Source organism: Aythya marila, assembly GCF_965140915.1.
Source record: "Aythya marila genome assembly, chromosome: 10".
NCBI classification, from domain to species: domain Eukaryota; kingdom Metazoa; phylum Chordata; class Aves; order Anseriformes; family Anatidae; genus Aythya; species Aythya marila.
Genome location: NC_139051.1, coordinates 7305151 through 7330166, shown reverse-complemented (window position 1 = coordinate 7330166; position 25016 = coordinate 7305151). Strand labels below are relative to the sequence as shown.

General features: G+C 44.6%; 1 protein-coding gene across 1 annotated transcript in view; it reads left to right on the top strand.

Annotated features, from left to right (window-relative positions):
- SYNPR (synaptoporin) overlaps window positions 1–20854 on the top strand; it is a gene marked incomplete at its 5' end in the record, with an annotated part of 94905 nt that extends 74051 nt beyond the window's left edge. The window contains 3 exon segments of the mRNA XM_082768455.1: window positions 10864–11062; window positions 18160–18351; window positions 19146–20854. Coding sequence (XP_082624581.1) covers window positions 10864–11062; window positions 18160–18351; window positions 19146–19412 — 658 coding nt within the window. The 3' untranslated portion in view covers window positions 19413–20854.
- Between the last annotated feature and the right edge of the window lie 4162 nt (window positions 20855–25016).

Below are 25016 nucleotides of genomic sequence, written 5' to 3'. Positions count from 1 at the left end.
GCTGTCAGCGGTGGCACTGAAGCAGTCACATACCTGAGCGCTGCTTTTAAAGCTGCACCTTCCAGCAGGACTTAAGATATAGAAAAGTGTCCAGCTGTACTAGCAGCTGCTTTCATTCTCATTGCTGTAACTGTGAGGATGTTCATTTTCTTCTAGAAGGTACACAGCTAGACCATGGCTAGTTGATAAGTGTTTCAAGCAAGTAAATTAGATCCAGTATAAAGTGTTTTCCAGTTTAATTCTGGGCCTGGATTTGTTTGCTCTTTGAAAAGGAAGTGGGGAAATGTAAATAAGCATGTTAACCTCTGGAGAAGAGTTGTGGCAAAGTGGTACATCAATTCATGTAAGCTTTTTGCTGCCCACATCCATGACCCTGCAGTCATGCTGCAATATGCAAAGAAACCCATAGTCCAACCCTACCACCCCACCAGCAGTGTTTCCTGGAGCTCTGCCGAGCTTTTCCACAATTCTGCCAACCTTTTTCATGTCCAAGATGATCTTCATAAGGCTGTTTCTAATAAGCACCCTAGTTTTTTTCCTTGTTTCTTCTGCTGGCTTCTGCTTTTATCACAAAGGATTACTTTACGTCTTCACGCTTTAAAACACAAGGTAGCCTTTCTTCTGGATACCTGGATGTGCAACTCAAGTTTTACAAGTTTGTATTTTGGGGGCTGGGACATCTCTGGTCCTACAGTAAGTTTTTCTCAGCATAAGGAACTGTGCTTGGTGCAGTATCTATTGGAGATTTGGCACATATCTGGATGTTCATCAACTTAACACTCACCCCAGTACTGATTTTTTAAGGAAAAAAACAATCAGCTTCTTGGAATTATTTGTTACAGTCGAGCAGTCTGCCACCATTTCAGATTGGACTTGTCATTCATTCAAGTGCCCTGAAGCAATAGTTTTTCTTTGGGAAAGGGTCCTGGTGAAGGTCCTATAAACTTATTTGTGTTTTTATTCTGATCTCAGCCACAATTTTGTTGCACACTTGGCTATTAATTGGTTTTGCTTTGACAGCAAGTGGTTGAGTACTACACCTGCTGTGCTTGTATATTTCTTGCTGGTATTCATCTTTTTAAGGTGTTTTTTAACCAATCCTCTAAGAAACATTTTTTTTCTTGATTGCCAGCTTAGTTGGCAGGCTTTATTTACTGAGTTTGTACTGAGGAATTTTTGTTACTTTATTGTTCATGTCACAAGCCTAACATTTTTCTTGAAACTGGCAGAGTTTCGCTGAAGTGTTTGGGCTTCAGCAGCTGATTTAAGTGAAACTTTGTGAAGGAGCAGTGCTCTCAGGATGCTGTGCTGCCAGGCAGAGAGGTTATCTGCTAGTATCACACCTGCTGCCTTGTGGAGAGCTCACTTCTGCAGAACCCTGTCTTGACCCAGTGCCTTGCTCAGAGCCTGGCTGCAGCGTGATGATGGGGGTGAGCTCCAGGAATGGATGGACTGGGCTGGCGAGGTGTGAGTCCAGCTGGGGATGGAAAACTGTGGCTCAACACCACATTTCTCTGTAATAGCTCTATCTTTCCAACTTTAAAAAAAAAAAAAAAAAAAAAAGAAAAAAAAAAAAACTTATATGTCAGTGGGGTAGAGCAGGGTTGCCTACTAGTGCTAATGGGAAAGCCTGATGAGGGGAGATGTCTATGCATGCCTTTGCACTGCAGCATTGAGCAAAACAAATGCTGTTTTCCCTTTTTATTTTAAATCTCACATTATATTTCCAGTGTGCTAGTAAAACTGTCTCTTGAAGTAGTCCCTGTGTCTGAAAGAAAAGGAAATTGTATTTTACGGGAGCTTTTCACTCTTTAAGCATCTCATTTGAATAAAGATGTTTCCACAGAGTGCTCTTTAAAGTGTACACCTCATCTGCATGCGATGGGTAGGCTAGTTTTTCCTTTGAAATATGACAGTCAGGCCTAAATTGCCTACTTAGAAGCTACAGATGATAATTAAGGAGAAAGTAGCAAACTCGGTGCTTTACAGCTATCTTTCTTTGGAAAAAGCCTATGTCAATATTAGCACATTTCTGTGCTGGAATGTACCAGTGTTCATTTTTTTTAACCCATTTGTAGTAAGCCTTGCTTCAGAATTCAATGGAAAACGTGTTCACCAAAAGATTATAAATGTCAGTCATTGCTGGGAGACAAGGAGCTGCTGATAAATAGGTCTTTAAACTTTAGTAGTCATCTGCAATGCTGGCTTCAGGCAACTATGGAAGTTTCTCCTCTCAGCAGTCTTTGTCAGCTTCTTTTAGCATTGTTTTAAAACCCTGTTGTTCTCCATGCATGTTGGTGGACACTTTGTAGAAATGACCATTGCAGAAATTAACAAAATGTCAGTGACTTTGTGGAGGTGGTGTCTGCTGCAGAAAAGGGAGAATGTTGCTTTTTAAATCTTCATTGAGTTGTAGAAGCTTTTCTTTTGACACTCAAAGCAATTGGATTCTCGATGAATGTGGATGGTATTGATCTGCAGACTAGCTTACTTTGCTTTGTAGATGCTCTATTTTATGCTTAACACTGTTTTGGTGTAAGAAAAATTCTTTAATACTTTAACTGTAACTTGATCTTAAAGTGGAAGTCACTTTTGGATTTCGTAACATATGCAGCTTTTTTCCCACTTGAATTTTTAATATATATTCATGAATAGTCTCTACAGCATTGTATGGTGATGGTGTTTTATCTGTGCCTGCCACAAAGGCTTTTTCTAAAAGTCAGGCTTTTTACTACTTCCCTTGCAGTTTTTTTTGCCTATTTTCATGCTGCCAATGCAGAAGCAACCAAAGCAGAAACCCTTTGGCTTTGCTTGGTGTTTGATCCCATACCCCAGGCAGCAGTGATCAGACAAGTCCTTCCCCTGCTCCCAAATCTGCATTTGCAGTGCAGCAGCCCTGAAGGTTTCCCCAGAACTGTAGGGTCCCTGAGAGAAGGTGCTGACTTCTACTTTGAATGAAAACGTCTTGACTGGGAGTTTTATTGGAGTCATGCTGTAAAACTCCACAGAGGACTGAATTCGATTGCTTCTAATGCCTTAGGACAATATACTTGAAGAAATTATAGTTAAAATACAATGTTAATGTGAAAATACAATACAAAGGAATGAATGTTGCTGCACCTTCTGTAATTGCTCTCATATTTATGTCTGCTGGTCCTGAAGCTGAAATTGCTGCTTGCAGGGTTTATAGACCTAGATTAAACTGTATGTGAACCCTGCTTCTTGCAGGGCAAAGAATTTATGGTTTGGGGTGATTTTGGCTGAACACCCAGTGATACCCATGAATTTGGATTGACTTCATGCAGAGTTTGTAGCCTGTTAGATTGTGGGAGGCAAGGTGAGATGGAGCTGGTGTAAATCTCATGAACTGTTGAGAGCAGCCATGGAGCATGTTGGCAGGGTGCAGGAGGGGGGGGGTCTCATTAGATTCAGCTGTTGTTTTTTAGGAGTTTGCCTTATGCTTTCTTTTTCTTAAAATATAACCTTAGAAGTTGAGATCTTCATAGGTTTTTCTCCACATGGGAGCTCTTGTTCAGCTCTGACAGGCTTGCTGCTTTGCGAGCTGGCCCATGGCTGGCTGGGGGAGAGGGCAGCATGTGGGGGATGGATGGGCTGTGGGATCCCCCAGGTCTGCACTGTGGGACTGGGTAGAGTTGGGCAGGTGCAGCAATGATAATGTGTGTCTGTGACATTTCCAGGACTCCTAATTTGCATTGTTCCATGGACACAGTGACATTTCTAAAGGATAATCAAGGGTTACTTTCCTTCAGAAACAGTAGCCAAGCTTCGTGGTGGCTCGGAAGCAGTTTGCCCCAAGAAAATCGCTTAGTGAAGGGAAATCCCACCAGCCTGTACCGCAAAGCCTGATCTGAGAAAGTATTTGGGTTTGCAAAGACTGGTGGAGGATGTCTTTGACTGCTGTGCTCTGCTTGCATGGAAAGGGAAAGTGTGCCTTTCCGAGGAGAGCTGTGAAAGTCTCTCGGGAGATAAATCTGGGTCTGGATGTGGGCTTGGAATTGGGGTTGGGATCACCCACTCAGCCTTGTGAGTGCTTGCAGCAGCATGTTCTATAAAGAGCCGTTTTATTTCCTTTTTGGTGTTACGATGGATTTCCTTTTTGGTGTTACGATGGAGTACTAGGGCTTGGATCACTGTTACGGGCGCAGTCTGGGGAGGCTCGCTGCTACGAGCAGCGTGCGGCTGGGACGTCTTCCTGCAGGAGCGTGTGGCGAGGCTGTTGCTGCTCTCCAAGAACTTTGTGGACACAAACACTGGTAGCAGGCCCCACGAGAGGGCTCCCGAGCTGTGGACACCACCAGGGACAGGGTTCTGTTTTAATGAGGATGTCCTTATTCCAAAGCCTTTAGACTCCATCCTCCAAATGGCTTTATTCCTTCCCTTCATGGAGACCTGGGCACCTTGGATGCTCCCTGTCTCTCTGTGTTAAAGAGAAGAGATATGAGGTGGAGGATGGAGGAGGCTGGAGCAGAGGACATGCACGCCACATGGCTCTGGGCACGCTTCATGGCTGTCCAGCTGTTTGTGGCTGTTCCATGGCTGTTCGTGTGCTGCTGGTGCTGGGGGAATTGCCACCTCTCTGTGCACGCACTGTGTGGTGTTGAGACAACTGTGGCTGGCAATTTGTCTTATTAAAAACAGTGGCCTAACAATATAGCACTGGCCACATGTTTGCACTGTGAGTGCGGACTGGGAACCTGACAAGTTAAGAAAATGAAAACATGGAGGAGGAAATATTTTCCAGTACTTTGACTTGACATAAACAAGAAGAGAACATAGACTGGTAGGTCTTTAGGATAGTCAAATGTCTGGGACAGAAGTTAGGAATAAATGTCTGCAAGATGAAGTGTGTATGTAAGTGTGAAACTACTGATGATGCTGAATAATCCTGAAGAGATTTGGGCTTTTTTTGGAGCAATTGAGAAGACAGAAATTCAGAGTGAAATGCTTTCAAACCCTCTTTGATCAGCAAACTTTTTTTTTCTCTAGAAAGCAAAGAAACAAAAGACCAAGCTTGAGTTGCTGAGTCAGATGGAAATTTTTTTTTCTAATTTCCAGAGAAAAATGAACTGATTTTGTGGTGACAGATGTGGCAGAAAATAGTGTCCTGAAGTCCAGCTCTGCTTCCTTAAAGAAAAGCAGCAGGGCTCTCAAGCAGCACTGCAGCTGCTCTGGAAGAAGGGTCTGAAAGCACCTCTGGACTCTGGGGAGGCTAAAAGGGGGAGGCTGCTTTTGGGGGACAGATAGTGAGGTATGGACAATTGCTAGGACACCTAGGAAATATGGGTAAGCACCTCACAATTTTTGAATGGCTGTGGTATATTCAGGCAGTGCTGGGATAAGCTATGGCAGATGGGCAGTGGGAAATGTAGGGGACTGAATGCTCAAGCAAATGCTAATTCTCTTATCTCAAGGGGAAAAAAAAAAGCTGTCAGTGCAGGCTTAGGGAAGAAACAGTCCTGTCACTCTTAGCGAAGGGGTGGAAAACTCAGCTTTTGCCAAAACATCATAGGTGCAAAAGGGACAGGGAACAATCACCTCTGTGGTACCTGCTGTCCTGCTGCTGGGCTGAGCCGCTCACATCCCCCCGGCTGCCCAGGGGTCTATTAACACTTCAGGTATTCAACTTTGAAAGGCTGGAGAGAACTTTGGTATTAACGGCTTGAAGCAGATCAAATGTGGCATTAATGGGCTGCCTGCCTCAAAGAAAGAGTGACTTCAACAGCTCCGGGAGGCCTGGATGCAAAGACTCAGATGCCAGGGGAATTACTGGATAATGGCTATAATTGGGAAATAAAAAAAAAAAAAAAAAGATGGAGAGATGGAGGACAACTGCTTAGCAGTGGCTCCCTCTGCATGTGTTCATGGTGTGTATGAGAGCTCGCAGCATGGCTTTGCTGCAGGGTTCCACCCTATAGCAGTCTGTCCTCAGAGAGCGGATCTGGGGGAGGAAGGTGCAGAGCTCAGATCCAGCCACCTTCCTGAAGGCTGGAAAGAAACCTGTTTCTTGTCGTGTGGGCAGCCTTTCGAATAGCCAGGATTTAACACCAAAAATGTAGGAATGCCCAATGCCAGGGGAAATGTTCTTTGCAGTGAGGAGCAGTATGTGCACTGCTCCCTCCTTGAGGGCGTGCTGTGAAGGATGTTGTGGCTCTGGAAGAGTCAGTGGACCTTGATTTCATTAAAGAGAAGGCCTTTCCTTCTCAGACAGATTTCTGCTTTCACCTGAGTATTAAAGGTCACTTTTAAAGTATTTTTCTTCCTGCAGGGAGCATCTCCGGGGAATGATGGGCTCTGCTGTGAGAGAAAAAGGTCCCATTTATTAGTGTTCTTCAACTAAACCTACAGAAAATCCTCATCTGGCACTTTGAGAAGGTGCATATGTCCAGGGACCAGCTGGCTGGGGATGCTGGTGGGAAAGCACATCAGCACAGTCTTCCAAAATGAGGGACCTGTGGTGTTTCTAGGGATGACTTGAAAAAATGCCTTCTCTTTGTATGCGGAGAGAGAAAAACAAAAATTCCCATCACGTTCTTGTCTTGCCAGAGTAGCTTTGTCCTGTGTATTTCAGCCTACTGTATTTTGAAATATCACTTATCCTTTGTTTTGGAGATTACCAACCAAGATAAACATTTTGCAACAAATTCCTCCGCAGGCACTACCTGCAGTAACTAATTTCCAGCAGTGTGTTTCTCCGATTGCTTTGCAGACAGTAAATACAATTGACAGTGTGACTACCAGAAATAAGTGAGGGGGAAAAGAAAGCCTGATGCAAGGATAATGGATCTTTGAGCTTTTGCAAGCGCGTGTGTGGGTGTTGCAGATTTTGTTCAAGCATGTCATAGACGGGTGTGGGGGGGTGGATTACAAGATGCTATTTTCAGAAAATAGGACAATCTGCCAAAACAGATTTTTTGTCATGTTTTTTTCACCACATCCTAGTAAAGAAATGGAGAAACACTAACCCCCATTGAGAATTTTCAGAGGCAGAACTTTATCTGTTATTTATTAATCTAGGCACTGATCAGAGCCCGGGAGAGGAAATCTCTGCCTGTTCATCAATAATACTTGAGCATGCACTTGCTGTTAATTGCATGTTCTGTTGGTTTCAAGGCTCAGCCCTGAGTGCATTGCTGAAGGAGGAGATTTCCTGAAACAGAGGAGATCAGATCGCCCTGTGCACACTCCTGCTTGGGCTCTTGTCCTGTGTCTGCTGGTAGAATGGGATGTGGGATGAGCTGGGCCCTTGGAGCAGTTGGCTCTGTCTGCTTTTGTGTTCCAGGATCATCAGGTGGCCTAGGCTGCTGGAGAAAGGGAGGGCCCATAATTAAAAGCAAATTGTCTTGAATATTGTACTAAGGAAGTTCAGCAAGGAAAGGCAGCTTCACATTTACATGGAGGGAGCACAACTTCTGTTCCCCACGCACATGTAGCAGCTGTAGCTTTGTTCGGCGTGCCTGGCTTCATGTATTGTTTTCAGAGTATGAGTAATTAGTGTCTGAAAACCTAACCGCTCTTTGCTGTCGGGGAACAATGTAAAAATCCTTTTTTTCCACTGTAAAACATTCCTACCCTCTTCTGATCTTGTCAAGCCAGACAATACAGCTGTCTTGTCATCATATTTCCCACGGCAGCGGAAAGTTTGCCAAGTGGTAGAAATCTCACAAGCCCTTAATTACCGTGACTTCATCAGTGCGACTCGACTGCCTTTGGTGGACTCTGCTTCAGATTCCTGTGAATTGGAGGGAAAACAGACCCAGAAAGCCTGGTTATGGTGGTGCTGTTAGCAAACAGCCCCAGTGGATGAAGGGTTGGTGTTAGTAGCGATGAGCTGCGAGGCTGCCCCTAGCAATGCCCCGCTGGATGCAGGCTGTAAGGTCACGTTCCTGAGTCACTGTTTTTATTTCTCAATTAATAACACCTAGCACAGCACAAGCCAAAAAGCACTGTCCAGCTCAGGTGTTGAGGAACCTAGGAAGAAAGGTTTCCATTATTTTTTTCCCCTAATTAGGTAAACAGTGAAGTGTTTCTTATTTGTATTATCAGTCAGTGAAAATCACTTCTGCTAATGCAGCCCAGCAGCATTGCTCAGATGTTAACAAAGTGCAAAGGATGTGATTGCAGAGAGTTGCTCTCAGGGCTCCTGATTTCCTCTAGGAAATGGAGAGGTGAAGATGAAATGCAGGGGTGGTGCTGGAGATGGAAAAGCAGCAGAAGGAAGACACTGGCCAAGGATGACTCGGAAGAAAAGGTGGGGTGGAAAGAATGAGAAATGAGAGAAGATGAAAGAACAATAAGTCAGAGGAAATAGGAGGCATAATGGGTAGAATCACATTGAAAGTGGGAGGCAGAGGTAGAGGCAATTAATTTTTTGAGTCATCACTGAGCAGTCCTGCCCCCAGAAAGGCTGACTCAGCAGCACTGGTGGAAAAATTCGAGCTTCCAGATCAAAGAAGACTTGATTAGTAAACCCAGACTTTTTATCACTGACCCTCCTCTGTCCTAAAGGAACTTTCAAAATGCATCTTGAAAAGCCAACATCCTCCATCACTGCCTCAGGGCCTCCCTCACCTCCCATCCCTGCCACAGCCTCCTCTTCCCAGGTCTGTGTCATGGACTATTTTGGGGCCATTTGCACCGAGATCTCAGTTGTCTGGGCAGAGGTGTGGTGTCCCCAAGAGACACCAATTATCACACATACTCTTAGAGGCTAGAGAAATCTAAAAAGAAAAGCTAGTGAATAAATATAACTTGATGGAAAAGTTCTGCTGTGATCACAAGGTATCTGGTATCACTGACAGATGCTTGGCCAGAAAAGCACCGCTGGGAAGATAAGAGTAAGATGTTATCGTGATTCAGAACTAAGATGCAGCCCAGAAAATAGGGAATGGAAAAGGAAAGTGGTGCTGGTTCCTTCGCTGTGTTGCAGCCAGGCTGCTGGTGGTGGGCAGCCCAAGGGGCAGGGCTGGGCAGCAACTCCTGGATAGGAATATTCCTTAAGTCATTTCACCTTTGGTGTGTGCAAAACATTGTGTTGCCAAGTGTGGTATTTCTGGACTCCAGGTTAAAAATAAAACTACCCTAAAGATCTGTTTTACTTGGTAAAATATAGTCAGAGTTGCCTTGTTCCCCAGAGAAGTAGGATTGTATTTAATGTAACTCGGCCTGGTTCCATGGTATTTGTGACAGTAACTTGAGGGCCAGAGCAATTCTCCAAAGTCTCTTTGCGGTGTGAGGTGGTAACACAGCACCATGTGGCTCCATCAGCATGGCACGGCCTGGCCTTCCCACATCACATCATGCATTTCAAGCCTTCCTGTAGTCCTGGCGGTGGTTGAAATGAAGCCGCTTTCTCTACAGGTTGCAGAATGGGCATGGCAGGCACTAGGAAACCTTCCTTTTCCTCTTCTCCACTTTTAGGAAAGGGCAATAAGACCTAATAAAAAACCGTGCGTGCACTGATGCCACAAAGCTTTGCAGCCACGTCAGGAAGCTGTCGGATGTGTTCAGAGGCATCAGTCTCACGTGTGCAGCTCTCATCAGACTTGGCTGCGTTCACGGGGAAGACGAGGCAACTGCTGCTTGTTTCTGTGATCTAGACACACGTTTTGTGCTTCCACGCCACGCTACTACAGCGACAGGAGCTCAGGGAAGGAAGTGCCCAAGGCAGATAGCTGGCTTTATGCATCAGCCACTGATGAAAAGATTCTGCCTACACGTTTGGATACATTTAGTTCGGACCAGGAAATAAAAGCCATGCAATCCTCACATGTCCATTAATCCATCCTCAGTGATTTCTGCCGCGGGTTCTTTGTTTTCCCCTAGGGACCAAACTTTTTATTTAGTCATACATTCACAGCTGCTGCCGCCGGTGGCTCGCTGCTGCGCACATTAATTGCCCTTGAGCAGAGGAATGTCTCCCAAAAGGCCTCATCCTTTCTCAGCACCAGATCATAACTTCTTTAATCGCTGATGTTGACTTTCTGCTGGCTTTGTCCCTTCTGCTCTCCCAGCTCAGAGCAGAACTGCATGATCCCTCATCAGGCCCCATGTCCCCACTGATGCTAATCTGGGACACACAGTGGTACCAGCCAAAGCACACACTCACATACACCCAAGGGACCCCATTTCTCTTTCTGAATCAGAAATTAGAATTATTAGAGCAAAGAAGGCTCTGGCAGGAGCTGTCAGACCCCCACAAATCTATTAGCTTGGTGGCTAATTGCGAACGGTGTGTGAGCACAAGCTTTGATTGCTAAAACCAAGGTGTGCAGGCTGTTTCTTTGGCTTGAGTTGTGTATTTTTGCTGCAGCTCGGCTTTAAAAACCTCCAGCATAGAGGGCTCTGTACAGCTCACAGCCCCATGGCCCAACAGCTACAGGTAGCTGTGCATTAAACTGTTTTACACAAGTTTTGAGCTTCCAAAAGTAGGTATCCCATGCTACTGATAGAGAGGATAAGACCTGTTCTCTTTTTCCTTGACTGTATGAATTCAAGACTCAAATGACTTCTCGTGTCACCCTTTTTCAGTTGTTGCCATGGCAAAGCCCCAGAGCAGGTGAGTTGTACCAAACCACTGGAACAGCAACTTTTCTCTCAGATTGATTAAAAGTCTGATGGAAACATGTGTGCAGGTTCTGGGTCTCACCCAGAAGCAACCTCACGTGTATGAGCAGCCCCGAAGAGCACAGCCCACGAGACTGCTCTCGGGGCCAGTTATTCAAGCAGGAGATCCATGCGCATCAGGAATGAGACAGGGAAACAGCAAATATCAATGTATCTTTATTCAGGTAATGGTTCTCTATTTCTGTGCTTCACCTGCATGCACTTTGGAATATTTTCCAGGTTGCATCAAGTGAATTTTGATGCTCCCACTTGTGAAGGGAAACGCCGAGAAAAGCTCTCCTTGATAGGGGACTTCTCCTCTTCTGCGGAGTTCTTCGTCACCATCGCGGTCTTCGCCTTCCTCTACTCACTGGCTGCCACCGTGGTTTACATCTTCTTCCAGAACAAGTACCGTGAAAACAACAGGGGACCTCTAATTGTAAGTGTGCAATTACTGCTGGGTGCGGCTGATTGACTTTTCTTTGAAGAATTACATGGTTGTTTTTCCAGAATTACCACAAGCATCCAGCGCATTTGTCTCAGTGCTGGTTTAGGAGCTTCCTCACCTTCCAGTTATCACTGTATGCACCCATCAAGCTGTGCCTGTTTTTGCCTTTATTTTTGTTTTTACTGATTCTGAAAGGGTCATAACAAGAAACAAGTGATGATATGTATTCATTTTCTTATAAATCAAGGCTGTAAAACCCATGACAGCTATTTTGTTTGAGATCTCCCTTACTTTTTAATCCATCGTGACCTGTGACAGACCCCTTGGTCTTGTTTGTGCACCAATCTTCAGCTGCATGAAATTTGGCCAGGTCCCTGCATCCACAGGAATGAGAATAAGGTTACATTAAAGGAAAGGAAATACCTTGCTCAAGTGTTGGTGTGAAGAGAGCAATTCAAACGGAAAGTGAATTTTTAGTCAAGACTTGGCTAAGGAAAAAGTTGATTCTCTATTTCAGAAAATATGAAGTTTAACACTCCCAGAAACGAGGCATTTGGGTGAGACCTGTTTCTCAAATGACTGAAAGCCACCAAAAAATAACATCAGAAAAACATAATAGGAAGGAAAATAAATCACCAACTCAAAAAGTCTGTACCTGATAAAGGAAATAGCTCCAGTAACAGCAGGTGGAAGATAAAACTGTAGGAAGGTAATCTTGGCAGTTTTGAGAGATTTTCCTGCTGCAAGAAAATGTGAGTAATTTAAGGTTGCATCATTTGAAACTGATGAATTGATACAGAAGTAAAGGTTCTCAGTCTGCATTAAAGGGAATGAAGCCTCTTCCTTTGGAAGTCTTTGGGTCTTTCCCTCTCACCCTGAAGAATTAAGGAGGAAGGAAGGGAAATCATCACAGTAAAAGGAGAGGTAAACTGGGCAAGATGAAGGGGTCCCTATAGAAACAGTAAATAAATAGTGCCTTGCTTTGCTTGATTCAGTATCTCATTTCAAACTGCCTCATCAAGGGATTAGTTGCAGAGATCTGCCATTTAAACTTTCTTGTGGAAAATAATTCTTTTTTTCTGACCAACCATGCTATCCTGCATAATAGAAAAAGGAACAAGATAAATAACACTAATATGTCAGCTTATGATGTTGCCATTTGCCATTGTCTAGGACTTTCCTGTCACAGCTGCTGCAGTCGTGTTTGTCACAGGATGCACGGTGCAATCCGCTACAGCATCAGCGTGGCATTGATTTAATTTGTTCTGTGTAATGGATTGTAATTGAATCTACAGGTTAAATTTAACTGGTGTCTGTTACCAAAGCCGCTGTTTGCAGTTTTCCAGTCTTTAAACCAAGCCTAAGTGACCTTATTTGTTCTGAATATAAAGATGCTTCTGTGCCCTACAGCAAAAGCAGCTCCTGCTGGGGCAGGAGCCAGGCTAAGAGGTGTTGAGCAGTGGCTTAGGGTTATGTGCAGTCACGCCTGCCAGGAGGGGAGTTCAATGTGCTCTAGCATCTCCTCTGTGCTGCCAGCTTTGGTTTGTTTTACAAAAAAAACAAACAAACAAACAAAATCTCTTCACCTGGACCACATACCCAGTGGTCTCCTCAGAGGCTGCCCACTGCAGTGGTTGCATACATCTGCAGCCTGCCTGGGGCAAGGAGTAGGTCCTGTGCAGTGGAGATTTAAGGAAAATTCAGGGTCTAAAGCAGAGAAAAAACAGCTTTAGCCAGAAGGGATTCAAGAGTGAAGGGTCACTCAGAGTGCAAACCAGTTCCCCAGGGCTGCAGGGCTCACCTGAGGGATGTAATGCATTGTGCAAGGGAGGCAGGCGATGCATCTCCCAGCTCTGGGAAGATGCCACCCTGCAGTGAAGCACCCATGAGATCACACCTGTAACAAATCAGATATTTGATAGAGATTGTTCCTGCCAAAGAATCTCTGCAGAGATCTGGGTTACTTTGTGCATGCCTGAGCCACACTAGCAGTCACCCAGCGCATCAGCACGAGAGGCAGAGCCGTCCTCTCGTCTCTCCTAAGTAGAGCAGATCAGTGGGTCAGGCACTGCTGCCAGGCTACCAGGTTTTTGTCTCTTAGTGATGAACTTGGAGATGGTTTTGTCTGTCCTTGCTTCTGCTGCAGAGCCTGGTTATAATTTTGTATTTAAAACCCTTCCCATTTTAGGCCTTCTACTTCCTCTTGGCTTGGTAGCTGCTCAGTCTGGGGTGGCATCTGCCTTTTGGCTGTGCCCTTTCAGAGCTGGCTGCCTTTCTTCTTGAGTACTTCTTAGGATTTGAAAAATAAGTATGATAGAAGTAGAGAGAGGAGAAAAAACAAAATCAAAATCCCTTGCACAGGCAGTAAAGCATTATCAATGCATCCCAAATTGCAGCAGGCCTGACTGAATGCAGACCATATGACTGTAAAGAATTAAATGACCGCTTGGTTACATGAAACTCATGGAGAGAATTTCAGTTACAAATGTTTTGCATTCACCTTGCTCACACAAATACAGGGAAAAGCAACTGCGTGTGCTGAGAGCTCAGCTGAGCATCACTTTAACTGTGGAAAAAATATTTTAATGTTCAGAGAGGAGTGAGACATCACGGCAGGGAAATATTCCCAGTACTTGGAGCTGCTAGCTCCTCCTGTGGCTGTCAGGATGCACTGTGCAGTGAGCAACAGTTGCAGATAACATGTGTACCCTCATCTTGCCTTGCAGCCTCCACAGAGAGACAATTTGGGTGGCTTCGTCCTGGATAGATAAATCTGAGAGAAGACCTTGGATTGCCAATTCCTAAAGGAATGAGCAGAGTTTACCTGGGATTAAAGTTGCAGAGGGAAAAATCACATGCACTTGTGTGTACGTGTACATCTCTTGATTAGCATCCAATCAACTGATACAAAAGCATAAATTGATTTAGTCAAAAAAGTGACTGACATAACCCTGGAAAGAGATATTTCATTTTTGTAGTGATTATTTGATAATCTCATTATTGCAGTGCGTAAAGATGCTTACAGGTAAGGAGATGAGGTCGTTTGCATCTGGAGTCCCGTGAATAATCACATTAAGCAGAAAGCCGTTTGGTTCTTTACATATGTTGTGGACCAAGTGAGTAAAGTATACTGCTAATTCTCTCTTTGGAGGTGTCTTTGGTTAAACATGTTTAATTTCTTCTGCTTTGCCCTGCCTTCTAGAAAATAAATAGGCAAAGAATAGAGGGCCACCTGTAAAAACAAAGACTGATTTCTTTTTAGTGACATACAAAACAAAACAACAACAACAAAACCAACAAAAATGTGAATAACCTGAATAGTTCTTTGCATTTCAAAGAGCTATGTCAGCCCACTTCTGTCATCTCTTTCTCGAAGCTCTGTGACCTTGCTGCAACCACTGGTGTCTCCCAAAGAGCCCTGCGTGTCTCTGCTGTCAGAGAGCTCCCAGGGCTGCAGACTGCAGCACAAAGCGTGTAACTGGCTCAAAGCTGGGTTCTGCAGGAAACCCAGGGTGGGATTTTGTGCAGACCAAGGGGCAAACATAGAGCAAGGGGAGCCCAACGCTCTGCCCCGGGATACAGCAGTGTGCACCTCACCTGTGAGCTCAGAAGCTCCTTGGGGAGATGCACGAGTGACATTGGAAAAGATGAAGCAGGTTTTGCTACCAAAAAAGAGCTATATTGTAAGAAGGTGTTTGTTACCTGCAGCCACTGGCTGCTTTCCCAGGCTGGGGCTCTCGTGGAGGGGGTTGGTGGGGTGGTTCCTGTGTGACCGTGAAAGCCAGGCTTTGGAGTGGTTTGTCCTGCCTGGTACCGTGCTGGCCGGGGCAGCAGGGAAGGCAGGGAGGGACATGGGTTACAGCTCCCTGGGGATTGCTGAAGGTGCTGAGCAGCTCAGAGCAGGGAAAGGCACCTGCTGCTGCATGGAGCAGTGCCTTCTGCAGGCGAGTTTGGCTGGCTGAGGGCATGCAGGGTGCTGGGTTTCTGGATCCACATCTCACTGTTGCCCTAAAGTCAGGAATTTGGCAAAAGCTGGTGGTTTGATAGCAAAGAGAAATGTTCTGATTACCACAAAGTGAAAAGGCATGTTGATAGTTCTATTCTAAATCATATAATAGATAAAATTGTCCCAATTAGGCATTTTTGGCAAAGTTGGTAATAGGAAGTTTCAATGTGAATAAGGCAGCAAGATTTTTTTTCTTGTTGTGCATACTTCAAGCTCTTAAAAATTCCCTCCTTGGATATTCTGCATATTTTAAATCTTGTTTTCTGCTTTCTCCTACATGTTCCTATTTTGCTTTCTTCCCAAAGGCACCTGTAGGCAGACCAAAGTATCTCAGCTGAGATCTGAAAAAGAAACTTCACAATTAGAAGTATAGAGTAACCATACCACAATACACACCAAAGAGATCTGTAGGCATCGTTTCAAGACAACAACTACAAAAATTACTTTGTTCCAAAGGAGGGAAAAAAAAAAAAAAAAACATGCTATGGGGATATTAAACATTCAAATGCTAGATTTGTTTTAGTATGCAGGCACTCTGGCTTTAATTACCAAGGAGAAATTCCCCAGATAAACATTAAGCCACAGAACAGCTTAGCTTGAAATTCACTTTTATTTTCAGCATGTCATTATCTTGTAACTCTGTTCCACCCAGAGCTGTGAAAATGTTCAGCCAGGAATCCAAACCCACTTGAAAACAAGAAAGGTTCAAGTCCCAGCCAAAGCTTGAAGGTTAGCAAAGATTCAAAATAAATAGGGAAGACACAAGTTTGCTCTCGTCATATATTTTGTTCCTTGCACAGTGCGGAAGAGATGCAGCAAATTCTCCAGTCACAGAATCGTGGAAGGGTTTGGGTCGGAAGGGGCTTTAAAGACCATCAAATTCCAACCTCTCTGCCCCACTTGGAGCAGAAAGGCTTGTGCTTGTGGCTGAAGACCACCCTGGCTTTAGTCCCTGCAGTTTTTAAAGTGGTGTGAATCCTTCAGACTGCAGCACTGAGGTCAGTGTGTGCTACATGAAATGCTGGAGCAGCTCACAAGTGATGCTCGCGAGCAGGATGGGTCCAGCCAAGAGCATGACGGTGTGAGCTGGAGAGAGGGTCTGAACCCCTCTGCTGTAGGTACTTGCCTGGAGAGCTTTGCTCAGTTTAAAACTTTCCTCTTTTGTGCAAGTTTCATCTTCTATGTTATGTTAGTTTTGGTCTGATTGTCTCTCCCTTGAATTTCTACCTACTCTTTGTTTATTTTATTGTTAAGGCACTGATTCCAGAGCTTGATTTCACTTGGAAAGCGTAACAGCGTGGTGATGTTGAGAGATAATTCATTATTGTTTAAGTAAAGTATTCCCCAAACCCCTCGTACATCCTAGTCTATTGGGTTGATGGAAGCCTATATGTGGGCTTGGCAGCCAGGTACGTAACACGTCAAGCCTCATTGCAAGAAAAAAGCATATACCATCATAATTCGTAGCTTAGCAAGTATTTGGCATTTCTACCAGCTGGAATTTTTAGGAAAATATTTTAAATTGAGCTGTTGCCTCTAGGAAACCCATTTCTCATTCCGTTAGTGCGAGGACACAAAGCGTACGATAATTTTTCTTGCTGGAGATCTCCCTGAGAAGAGAACACACCGTGGGCTACGTGCCTCTGCCTACACCGGGTCCTGCTGGGCGCTAAGATAGTTGTCAGCTCCCAGCCTTCGCAGCACGCCCTCCCAGAGGGCCTGTTTGGGCAGCACCAAGGGAGGTCGGAGGAACTCAAAGCGCTGTGGCAGACACAGGCCTGCAGAGAGTAAGTTGTGGCACTGTTTAAAAAAAAGGATGTATTCTTTGGGAAGCATCCAAGCACGCTTAATTTAATCCCATCTGCATGAGCGGAGCAGTCCTTTGTTCAGGGCTCACTCGAGTGGCTGGTTCATCTCCTGCTGCCTCTCCCATCGCAGAGGCTCGCGTCCACGCTTCGTGCCATGGAGAGCCCAATCCCCAGGGTGTCTGTAGAAAAGGAGACTGATTTTTCCCAGAGGATCCCTTATTTCTTTGGATACAGACCCTAAATGCTGCGTTCTTACCAACCGTTTTCTCCTCCTTTCTCGCACACCTTTACTTTGTAGGGGGAAAGGGGAAGCAGCCCCCACCAAGCTGGGGTATCGAGCCGCAGCAATGCAGTCAGCGGTATGTTAGACTTTGGCACCTCCACCATCTGCTGTGGGCTGACAGATGGGATGAGAGATGACAGCAGAAAGGCTCTTCTGTTTTAGCAAGACACAAGAAAGCTTGAAAAATCACACCTCCTCCCCCTTCTCCCCCCAAACCCACACAGCAACAGTGTCACTTGGCCACTTGTTCTGGCCAAGACAAGGAGAAGTTTATGCCTGTGCGTGCTCCTGAGAGCCTTTCGAGGGAAAAGTGAGCAGAGTGGTTCAGAGCAGAGCTGCTGGGAGTCGCTGCAGCCTGGAGGCACCGCCGCACCTTCTCCCCTCTTCTCTCATCGATGGGGATTAGGAGCAAAAGCGCTGCCGGGACAGAGGAGCTGAGCAGTCTCTGTGCTTGGCAAGGCTTTCTGTTTATTTGTTTGCTCGTTATAATTAGCGGCTGCACAGTTCATGCAACAGGGACATTTGGCCTTACCTGTAGCTTGTGAGAAAGCTCCTCATCTGGTAGCTGAGGATTAGCCAGTTCCAGGTTCTGTCTCAGATGCTGTCGCCGATGGAAACACTTCCCATTGGAAATCCAGAGCCCTCAGGAGGGCCAAGCTCCTTCCAGAGCATCTGAATTTTTGAATTGCACCAGACATCCCAAATAGACAGATTCCCAAGGCAGCTCAGCACCCTGCATACTGTCCATGTGCTTGTAAAACTGCCCTCTGGCTGAAGATGTTGATGGCAGCCACAGGGCACATCAAGTTCTTCTGAAAATTAGTGCTGTAGGTGATGACAGTAATCGTGACTTGTTGCAAAATAACAAGCTCTTATTTGTTTATTTCTCTCTTCTCGGATGCAAGCTTTCAGCTTTCTGGTGATTTTTTAACATTATTTTTCTTCTCAATGGACACACCAGTATAATGCTCCCAACTGATTTGTCTTTTAGGATTTCATTGTGACAGTGGTCTTCTCATTCTTGTGGCTAGTGGGCTCATCTGCTTGGGCTAAAGGACTGTCAGATGTAAAGATTGCGACCGACCCAGACGAGGTGCTATTACTGATGTCAGCCTGCAAACAGCAGTCCAACAAATGCTTGCCTGTTCGCAGTCCTGTTATGTCGAGCCTGAACACTTCGGTTGTAAGTGAATTTGATTGTTTTCACCGTTACCTTGCAAATGTACTTTCATCTCTTTCACCCGTGTGTTGATCCAAATTAGCTAATGTAAACCTGTTAGCTGAAATGCCATCAATGGAAATAGGAGCTTGCCGCAGGGAAAGGCAGAGCCTGACTCAGAGCAGGTGCTGTGGAGCAGCAGTGGGATGGGTGTGAAGGGCAGGAGCTTGGAGGAAGCAATGTGCCTTTCCAAACAAGTCCATCAGCCTGCTTGCTTGTAAGCTGCCCAGCTTCAATGCTTTGGAAAAGGAGTCTGTGCTGTCCTTAAGGAAGGAAAGGTTTTGTGCCTGACAGATTCCTTTAAAAATCCTCAAAAAAGAGCAATATAAATCAGTCTCTCTGCTTAAATGGCGTGTTTAAATGTCATTTCAGTATTTAGAAAATGTTTGAAGAACAAAATAAATTATTTAAAGTCAGCTGAGCAATTAATTCCTCTCTTTTAAAAATATTTCCTTCCCATTTTATCTTTCCAATGTTTCTTTAAACTAAATTATGTTCTCAAACAACAAAAAAGTAGCTGAAAATGCCAACCTTGTTCTAAAACAGCAGGGGAAACGCACTTAACCTAGCGAGCTAGAGCTAAGGGAGGTGAATTTAGGTGTTTGCTCCACAGCTGAGGAACCTTTCTGGCGGATTTGGGGAGATGGACTGACTGGGAGCAGCCCTGCCTTCTCCAAGGACCATGCAGGGTCCCAACCATCAGGCGGGGCGGTGTCACCACAACTGTGGGGTGACGAGATCCTTTTCTCTCCATCCAGGTCTTTGGATTCTTGAACTTTATCCTGTGGGCAGGCAACATTTGGTTTGTGTTTAAGGAGACGGGCTGGCACTCCTCGGGTCAGCGGCACCCTCCAGACACCATGGAGAAGCAGTCCAGCAGCTACAACCAGGGTGGCTACAACCAAGACAGCTACGGGCCGGCCGGGGGCTACAACCAGCCGGGCTCCTACGGGCAGGTGGGTGACTACGGCCAGCCCCAGAGCTACGGCCAGAGCGGGCCAACCTCCTTCGCTAATCAAATCTAAGGTTTCACGCAGCACAAGCTCTTACATCCCTCACACACAGAGCGTTTAACAGGTCTCGAATTTCAGCGGCACCAGGTTTTTAAGGGTTTCACACAAATTAATACTACAACACAGTGTTCAATGTCAATTGAAGATCTTGCCCTACCTTTTGAGGTGGATGGGAGGTGGCCTGTGGCTGAGGCTGGCATTTTTAGCCCCTGACTAATGTCAGGAGTTGCACATTGCAGGTGGTGACCTGGAGTCCGTGTTGTAGTATGTTCTGTAGAGATAACTTTATGGTAGTTTTGTATGTGTTGAGATGGTAGAAGCATTTTGTAGCCACAAGTCTGTAGTATTTAATATGCATAATATAACTGAATTTCCTTCTGCATTTTGGTGACAAACAGAAGTGTTTTACTGTTATTTCTACTGATTATTCTGTATATCCATGCATGTAACATTTTCAAAACTGCCTGTCTGTGACTCTTTGGAGCATTTGTTTTGATTATATCTTCTGTTTCTTAAGATTTTACTATTATTTCAATTAACCAAGTCATCTGTAATTTAGTGCATGGATAAGCAGTTTCATACTACCAACTGTCTGGACTGTGAAAATGGAACTTCTCAATTTCTGCCACTACACTTTGTTAAATGTCCGTTTAAAAGAAGTATGCATCTTTTATATATTTTGCAGAGTTGAATATATGGCTTACCCAAGTTCTGAATGCTTTGTAACAAAAATGTTTTTCCTTGAAATGGCATTCAGTAGTATATATGGTACCTAACCAATGTTTATTCCATTTAACTGAGCTAAGTATTCATTCTATAAATCACTATTTCTATGGATGTTTTGTGAATCTTTTAATGTGAGCTGTGGAGAATAAGGACCAAGTAACTGTGTTATATGTTTACAAAGGTATTTATTTAACTAAGATAACAGAGGTGCAGATATCAGTATACAAAACCACCTGAAGATGCCCTGTTGCTCAGTACAGCAAAACATGAAAAATGCATGTACTGTTGTGACTTCACAAAGCATAAATATTCCTCTCTACCCTCTTCTCATAAGACAGTCTTTCTATCCGTGCTGTTCAAAGATTGTTAGATATCCCTCTGTTCTGTTGCTGCTCTGAGCGCTAGCTTGGTGCTACTGGAGAATGTATCTGGATTGACCAAATAACCCAAGTTCAGAGGAACTCACCCTAAAATAGCCAGAGCCAGGTTCTTAGCCGGTTCTGATTTCTCCCTGGAAAATTCAGCCTGTCCTCACTATGGCATATGGGATGCATTGACAGAAATGGAAGCCTGAAGCACAATGTACTAGTCCAAACTGATCATCTGCATTTCTAAATAAAAGTGTATCAGTATATAATCTTATTGTATGAGCTGTAATGTTGAAAGCATATTAGCTTAAAACAGCTTAGTTTCTTCTATGATTGTTGTAACCAGTTTATGGCTACTCGGTGGATGAATCTATATTGTGATATCTATTTGACCCTAATAAAGTTATTGCATACAATGCATGTTTTCAGAGTATGATAATATTAAAATGTCACTGCAAAATAACTAAGAAGATGGATAGAATATTATCTCTGTGCTTGACCTTATTGGTCATATTCTCACTGTTTTCCAACACCTTTATGAGGTTTGTTTTAATGTTTAGTGGAGTACAACACTTCTACAGATACTTGTCATTAAAGGTCACTATCACAAGTTTAAACAAAAATTAAACTGCAATTTAGTATCTGCCCACCTCTATGCCTCTCTTTCCATCCGTCAGTAGGACTAGCCCTGTGCTGTGCTAACTGCACCAGTTCTGTGGATTGCTGGAAAAGCCGTTTCTCAACCCTAAGAAAAGACAAATTTGAATAACTAAATGTCCTTGTATTCCAAATGGGATCAAAATCCAATTTTCTGGGTCAGTGAAAAAAATTATTTTGGCTTTCTGTTCTTTTGTTCCTTCATTTTTAAGTTTGGAAAAAGTTATATATAGGCAAGTGAAAAGAAATTGAAATCTGTGCTTGTGGGGAGGGATGGGAATGCGCTGTAAGCTCTTCACATGTCATCCTACTTCCCCTCAAATCATTTTATTTTTTTTAATCCACTTTGTATTTGTTGATCAGGACTATCGTAAACTGTGTACTCAATGCCTCTCTCTTAGAAGTAGAGGAGTACGCTTTTTGCGTGATCCAAATTTTTCTTCATCAACTTTTCCACCTAGGTGATTAGGGTCCCATTTCCAAACTTTTCTATGCTGAGTGTCAGAAACTTGAGTTTTGCTGAGGTTTGTTCCTGCGTTTCCAACAAGCTGAAATTCTTGTGTGACCATGTGAGCACAGGAACTGCAGTATAAGACCAGAGGTGTGAGACATTGACTTATTTTGGGTATTACTTGTGTAACTCCTAATCTGAGCAAAGATTGTCTCAAGAAGAGCAGAACTGGTGCTACAGTTGACAAGAGTAGTAAAAAAGGTCCATGTTTTCATGAAAGACTTGCCTTTTGCTTTACTGATTGGTCACAGGTACACTATTACCTTGCTGCCACGCAGAACAGATGAGCTGGCGGTTGTCCGATAAATCCTGAAGGGACTAGTCTTCACTGTGAATTAGAAGGGATGGAAAATCTCTTCATCTACAGCTTTTCAGATTAATATACTCTGGCGGCAGCACAAGTGAAAACAAAAATGATACATGTACTTGTCTGTGTTACATAAGAAAATGTTTCTGAATGCTTCCTCTGTGTTCATCTGGATTCAAGTCTTATCACATCCTTTTGCAATCGCTGAGGAATTGGAAGTTTATTTGAACTGGGAATAGTGACTGTACAGCAGAATGTCAAGCAGCAAGACAGCAAAGACTTTATTTGATGTATCCTGGTTTTAAGACAAATAGCTAAGTAAACTCTAGCATCCTCTGTGAAACTGCTGCTGGCAGACCGATTGCTTTTCTTCTCCATCATTAGTGAGTATCTCTGCCAGTTAGTTAAGTAACTAGGTCAGCCTGGAAAAAAAAAATATGTTACTTGAGCTTCTGTGCTGTCCCTCCTGTTTTCCCATGTGTTTCTCTTTATAGCCCATTTCTCAGTCACCCTGGATGGGAGCATATTTGCTTTATCAAGTGATCAAGTGTAGTGCTGAGGAGGAGAGGCAGGTACCTCTATGAGCGCAACAGGGAGGTGGGAGCACAGGACTTTCTCTCAGTGTGCCTCCCAGCCCAGCAAGAGGTATGCTCACATCTTGTTTGGAGATTTCCCCATTGCTCTTGACTGGGGAGGGAAGGATGTTGCAGAGCTGCAGCCTCATCCCCTCTGTGGGATGAGGAGAGGGGCTGGAGAGGGCAGGGAGAGTGGCTTTGGGTACCAGCTGCCTCTGCTACCTGCTTTTCTTCCTTTTGGCAGATCAAAATCTGCATGTATGTGAACGGATGGGCTACTTACCTTGTGCTCTCCTTGGCTTAGCTATTTTTTTTCCAGGATTACTTTCTATTCCCTCTTGCTACTAAACCCAAGAGCTTCTCCTCCTGGAACTTTCTAAGAGCAGCAACAATCTGTGTTTCAATATTAATATCTGGCACCAATTGTCCCATCATCCATCAGTGCATACATCAGTGTGAAGATTTGGATTTTTTTTAGCATTTTGCTATAACATTTTAGTAGTTGAGCAGGGGGAGCATCCCTTTTGTCGCATTTAGCAACCGGTTTCTTTTCTTACATTTTTATTGTTGTGTCTTTCTTTAATAAGATTTTCCATTTTTAATGAGTACAGCTGCCTTTTTAAAGTCTAATCGTCCTTTAGTAAAATGTGTCTCAGAGGGAAGGTTATTTGGTAATAATATTTTCAGACTTCACTCTGAAAATGAATGCTATACCAAAACTGTTGGGATCGTGCCTTATATCTTTTTCATGTTAGATCTTCAAAGGCAGCAAGGGAGCTGGTTGGCTGCATGCCAAGGACCCCCGTGGCCTCTGAGCTCCCCAGCAGCCCCACGGGAAGCACGAGCAGATTTCGGCCTGTGCTATGCGCCACATCTGAGAAGTGCCTGGGCGTGCGATGACAAACGATGTTTCCCTGCAGACAGCCTGCTTCTAATAGCTTTTCTTAAATGGCATTTTACCTGCTCTGCCTCAGCAGTGGGATTCATTAACATTTTATTCGTTCGTGGCCCCAGAGCTCGACCCCAGGCTGAGCGCCACACACCATCTCCTGCGTGTGGTGGGGAGGTGGGCTGAGGTGTCCGTGCCTCCTGGATGGGGACCTCTCCTTGGTCAGTCCTAGGTTCAAGTTTTGCACAGGCTTGCGTTTTGTTTTCTTCTGGATGCTTAGCAGCATGTGAGCTCAATAAAGGCAATCAGGAAGCCTCAGCAGGAGGCTGGTGTCAGCTTTACTCTCCTTCTGTTGAGCTGCCTTTTTTGTTTCCCTCTAGAGACAAAGTGTCCTTGTCTCCAGGTAAAGGTTCCACCTGGAAAAGTCCCCAGAGCGGGCTGCTGTGGTCCCACAGCCACCACAGTGCTAGGATTGAGCCCACAGAGCACCGGATGGTCCTGGTTCAGCCTGCACAGTGAGACCTGGGGGCATCGCATGGGGGCTTCCCATTCCTCACCCTTTGGGGGAAAAAATTAACATTAGGTAAGATCAAAATGACCACGTTCTGGTCACGAAGAAATCAGGCTTTTAGCATCCTGGGTGCAAGTTAGCAACACTTCTCCTGCAGCTCCTGGGAGTTTGCAGAAATGAAGGCTGGCTGGAAAATGGCTCAAGTGCCTCTGCAGCTTTGGGCACTCCCTTGTGCCACCGCCCCTGCCCCAGCACGGGCAAGCTTACACCTGCCTCTGGCCGCTGTTGTAGGGGCATCACTAAGGGAGCTGGGACTCCGTGCACACAAGTGTGTTGCAACATAAACTATACTGAATGGCAGGAAGTTCTTAGAAGGGATGGGAAAACTCTGGGAAAGTACCAAAAAGGAAGGGGAGGCAGAGGCTTTTTGCAGCGCTTGCAAAATCTGAACAGAACTGCATGTAAAGATTGTGTAGCCGTAAGCATCAGGTTGCATATTTTGTGCAGACAATATTGTTAATGTGTGAAATGTGCTAAAAATTGCCTGATAGAAGCACCTGGATATCTCAAACATAAATAGAGTGGATCAAAATAGATACAGAACAGATGGCCCCTCTCCCTCACACCTTGCTGACCAGAATACTGCACCAACACACACAGCCAAAATCTTGCTGTCTTCAAAGCTGATCAACGCTTGCAAAAGCAAGGGTTATCCTTGTGCTACCCTGTCTCTGTAATGCACTAACGCTCCTGTGTGCACTAATTAATACATCCTAGAGAGATAAAGTTTCCCAGGCTTGCCTGGGCTTGCTAATGCCCCAGCAAAGGAAATCATCTGCTCTGGAGAACAGGCTCCCAAAAGTCAGTTAAATGCAAAAAAAAAAAAAAAAAAAAAAAAAGGATTAAAATTGAGCTGAAATCTGATCTGCGATGGAAAGAGCCCAAAGCCCAGGGAGCTGGCTCTGCTCGGCAGCTCCCAGCACAGCCTGGAGCTGATAACCACGCAACAGGGGCTGTTCCTCACTCTCGTTTTTACCTCGGATGCTGAGACCAAACACCACCAGGATGGATT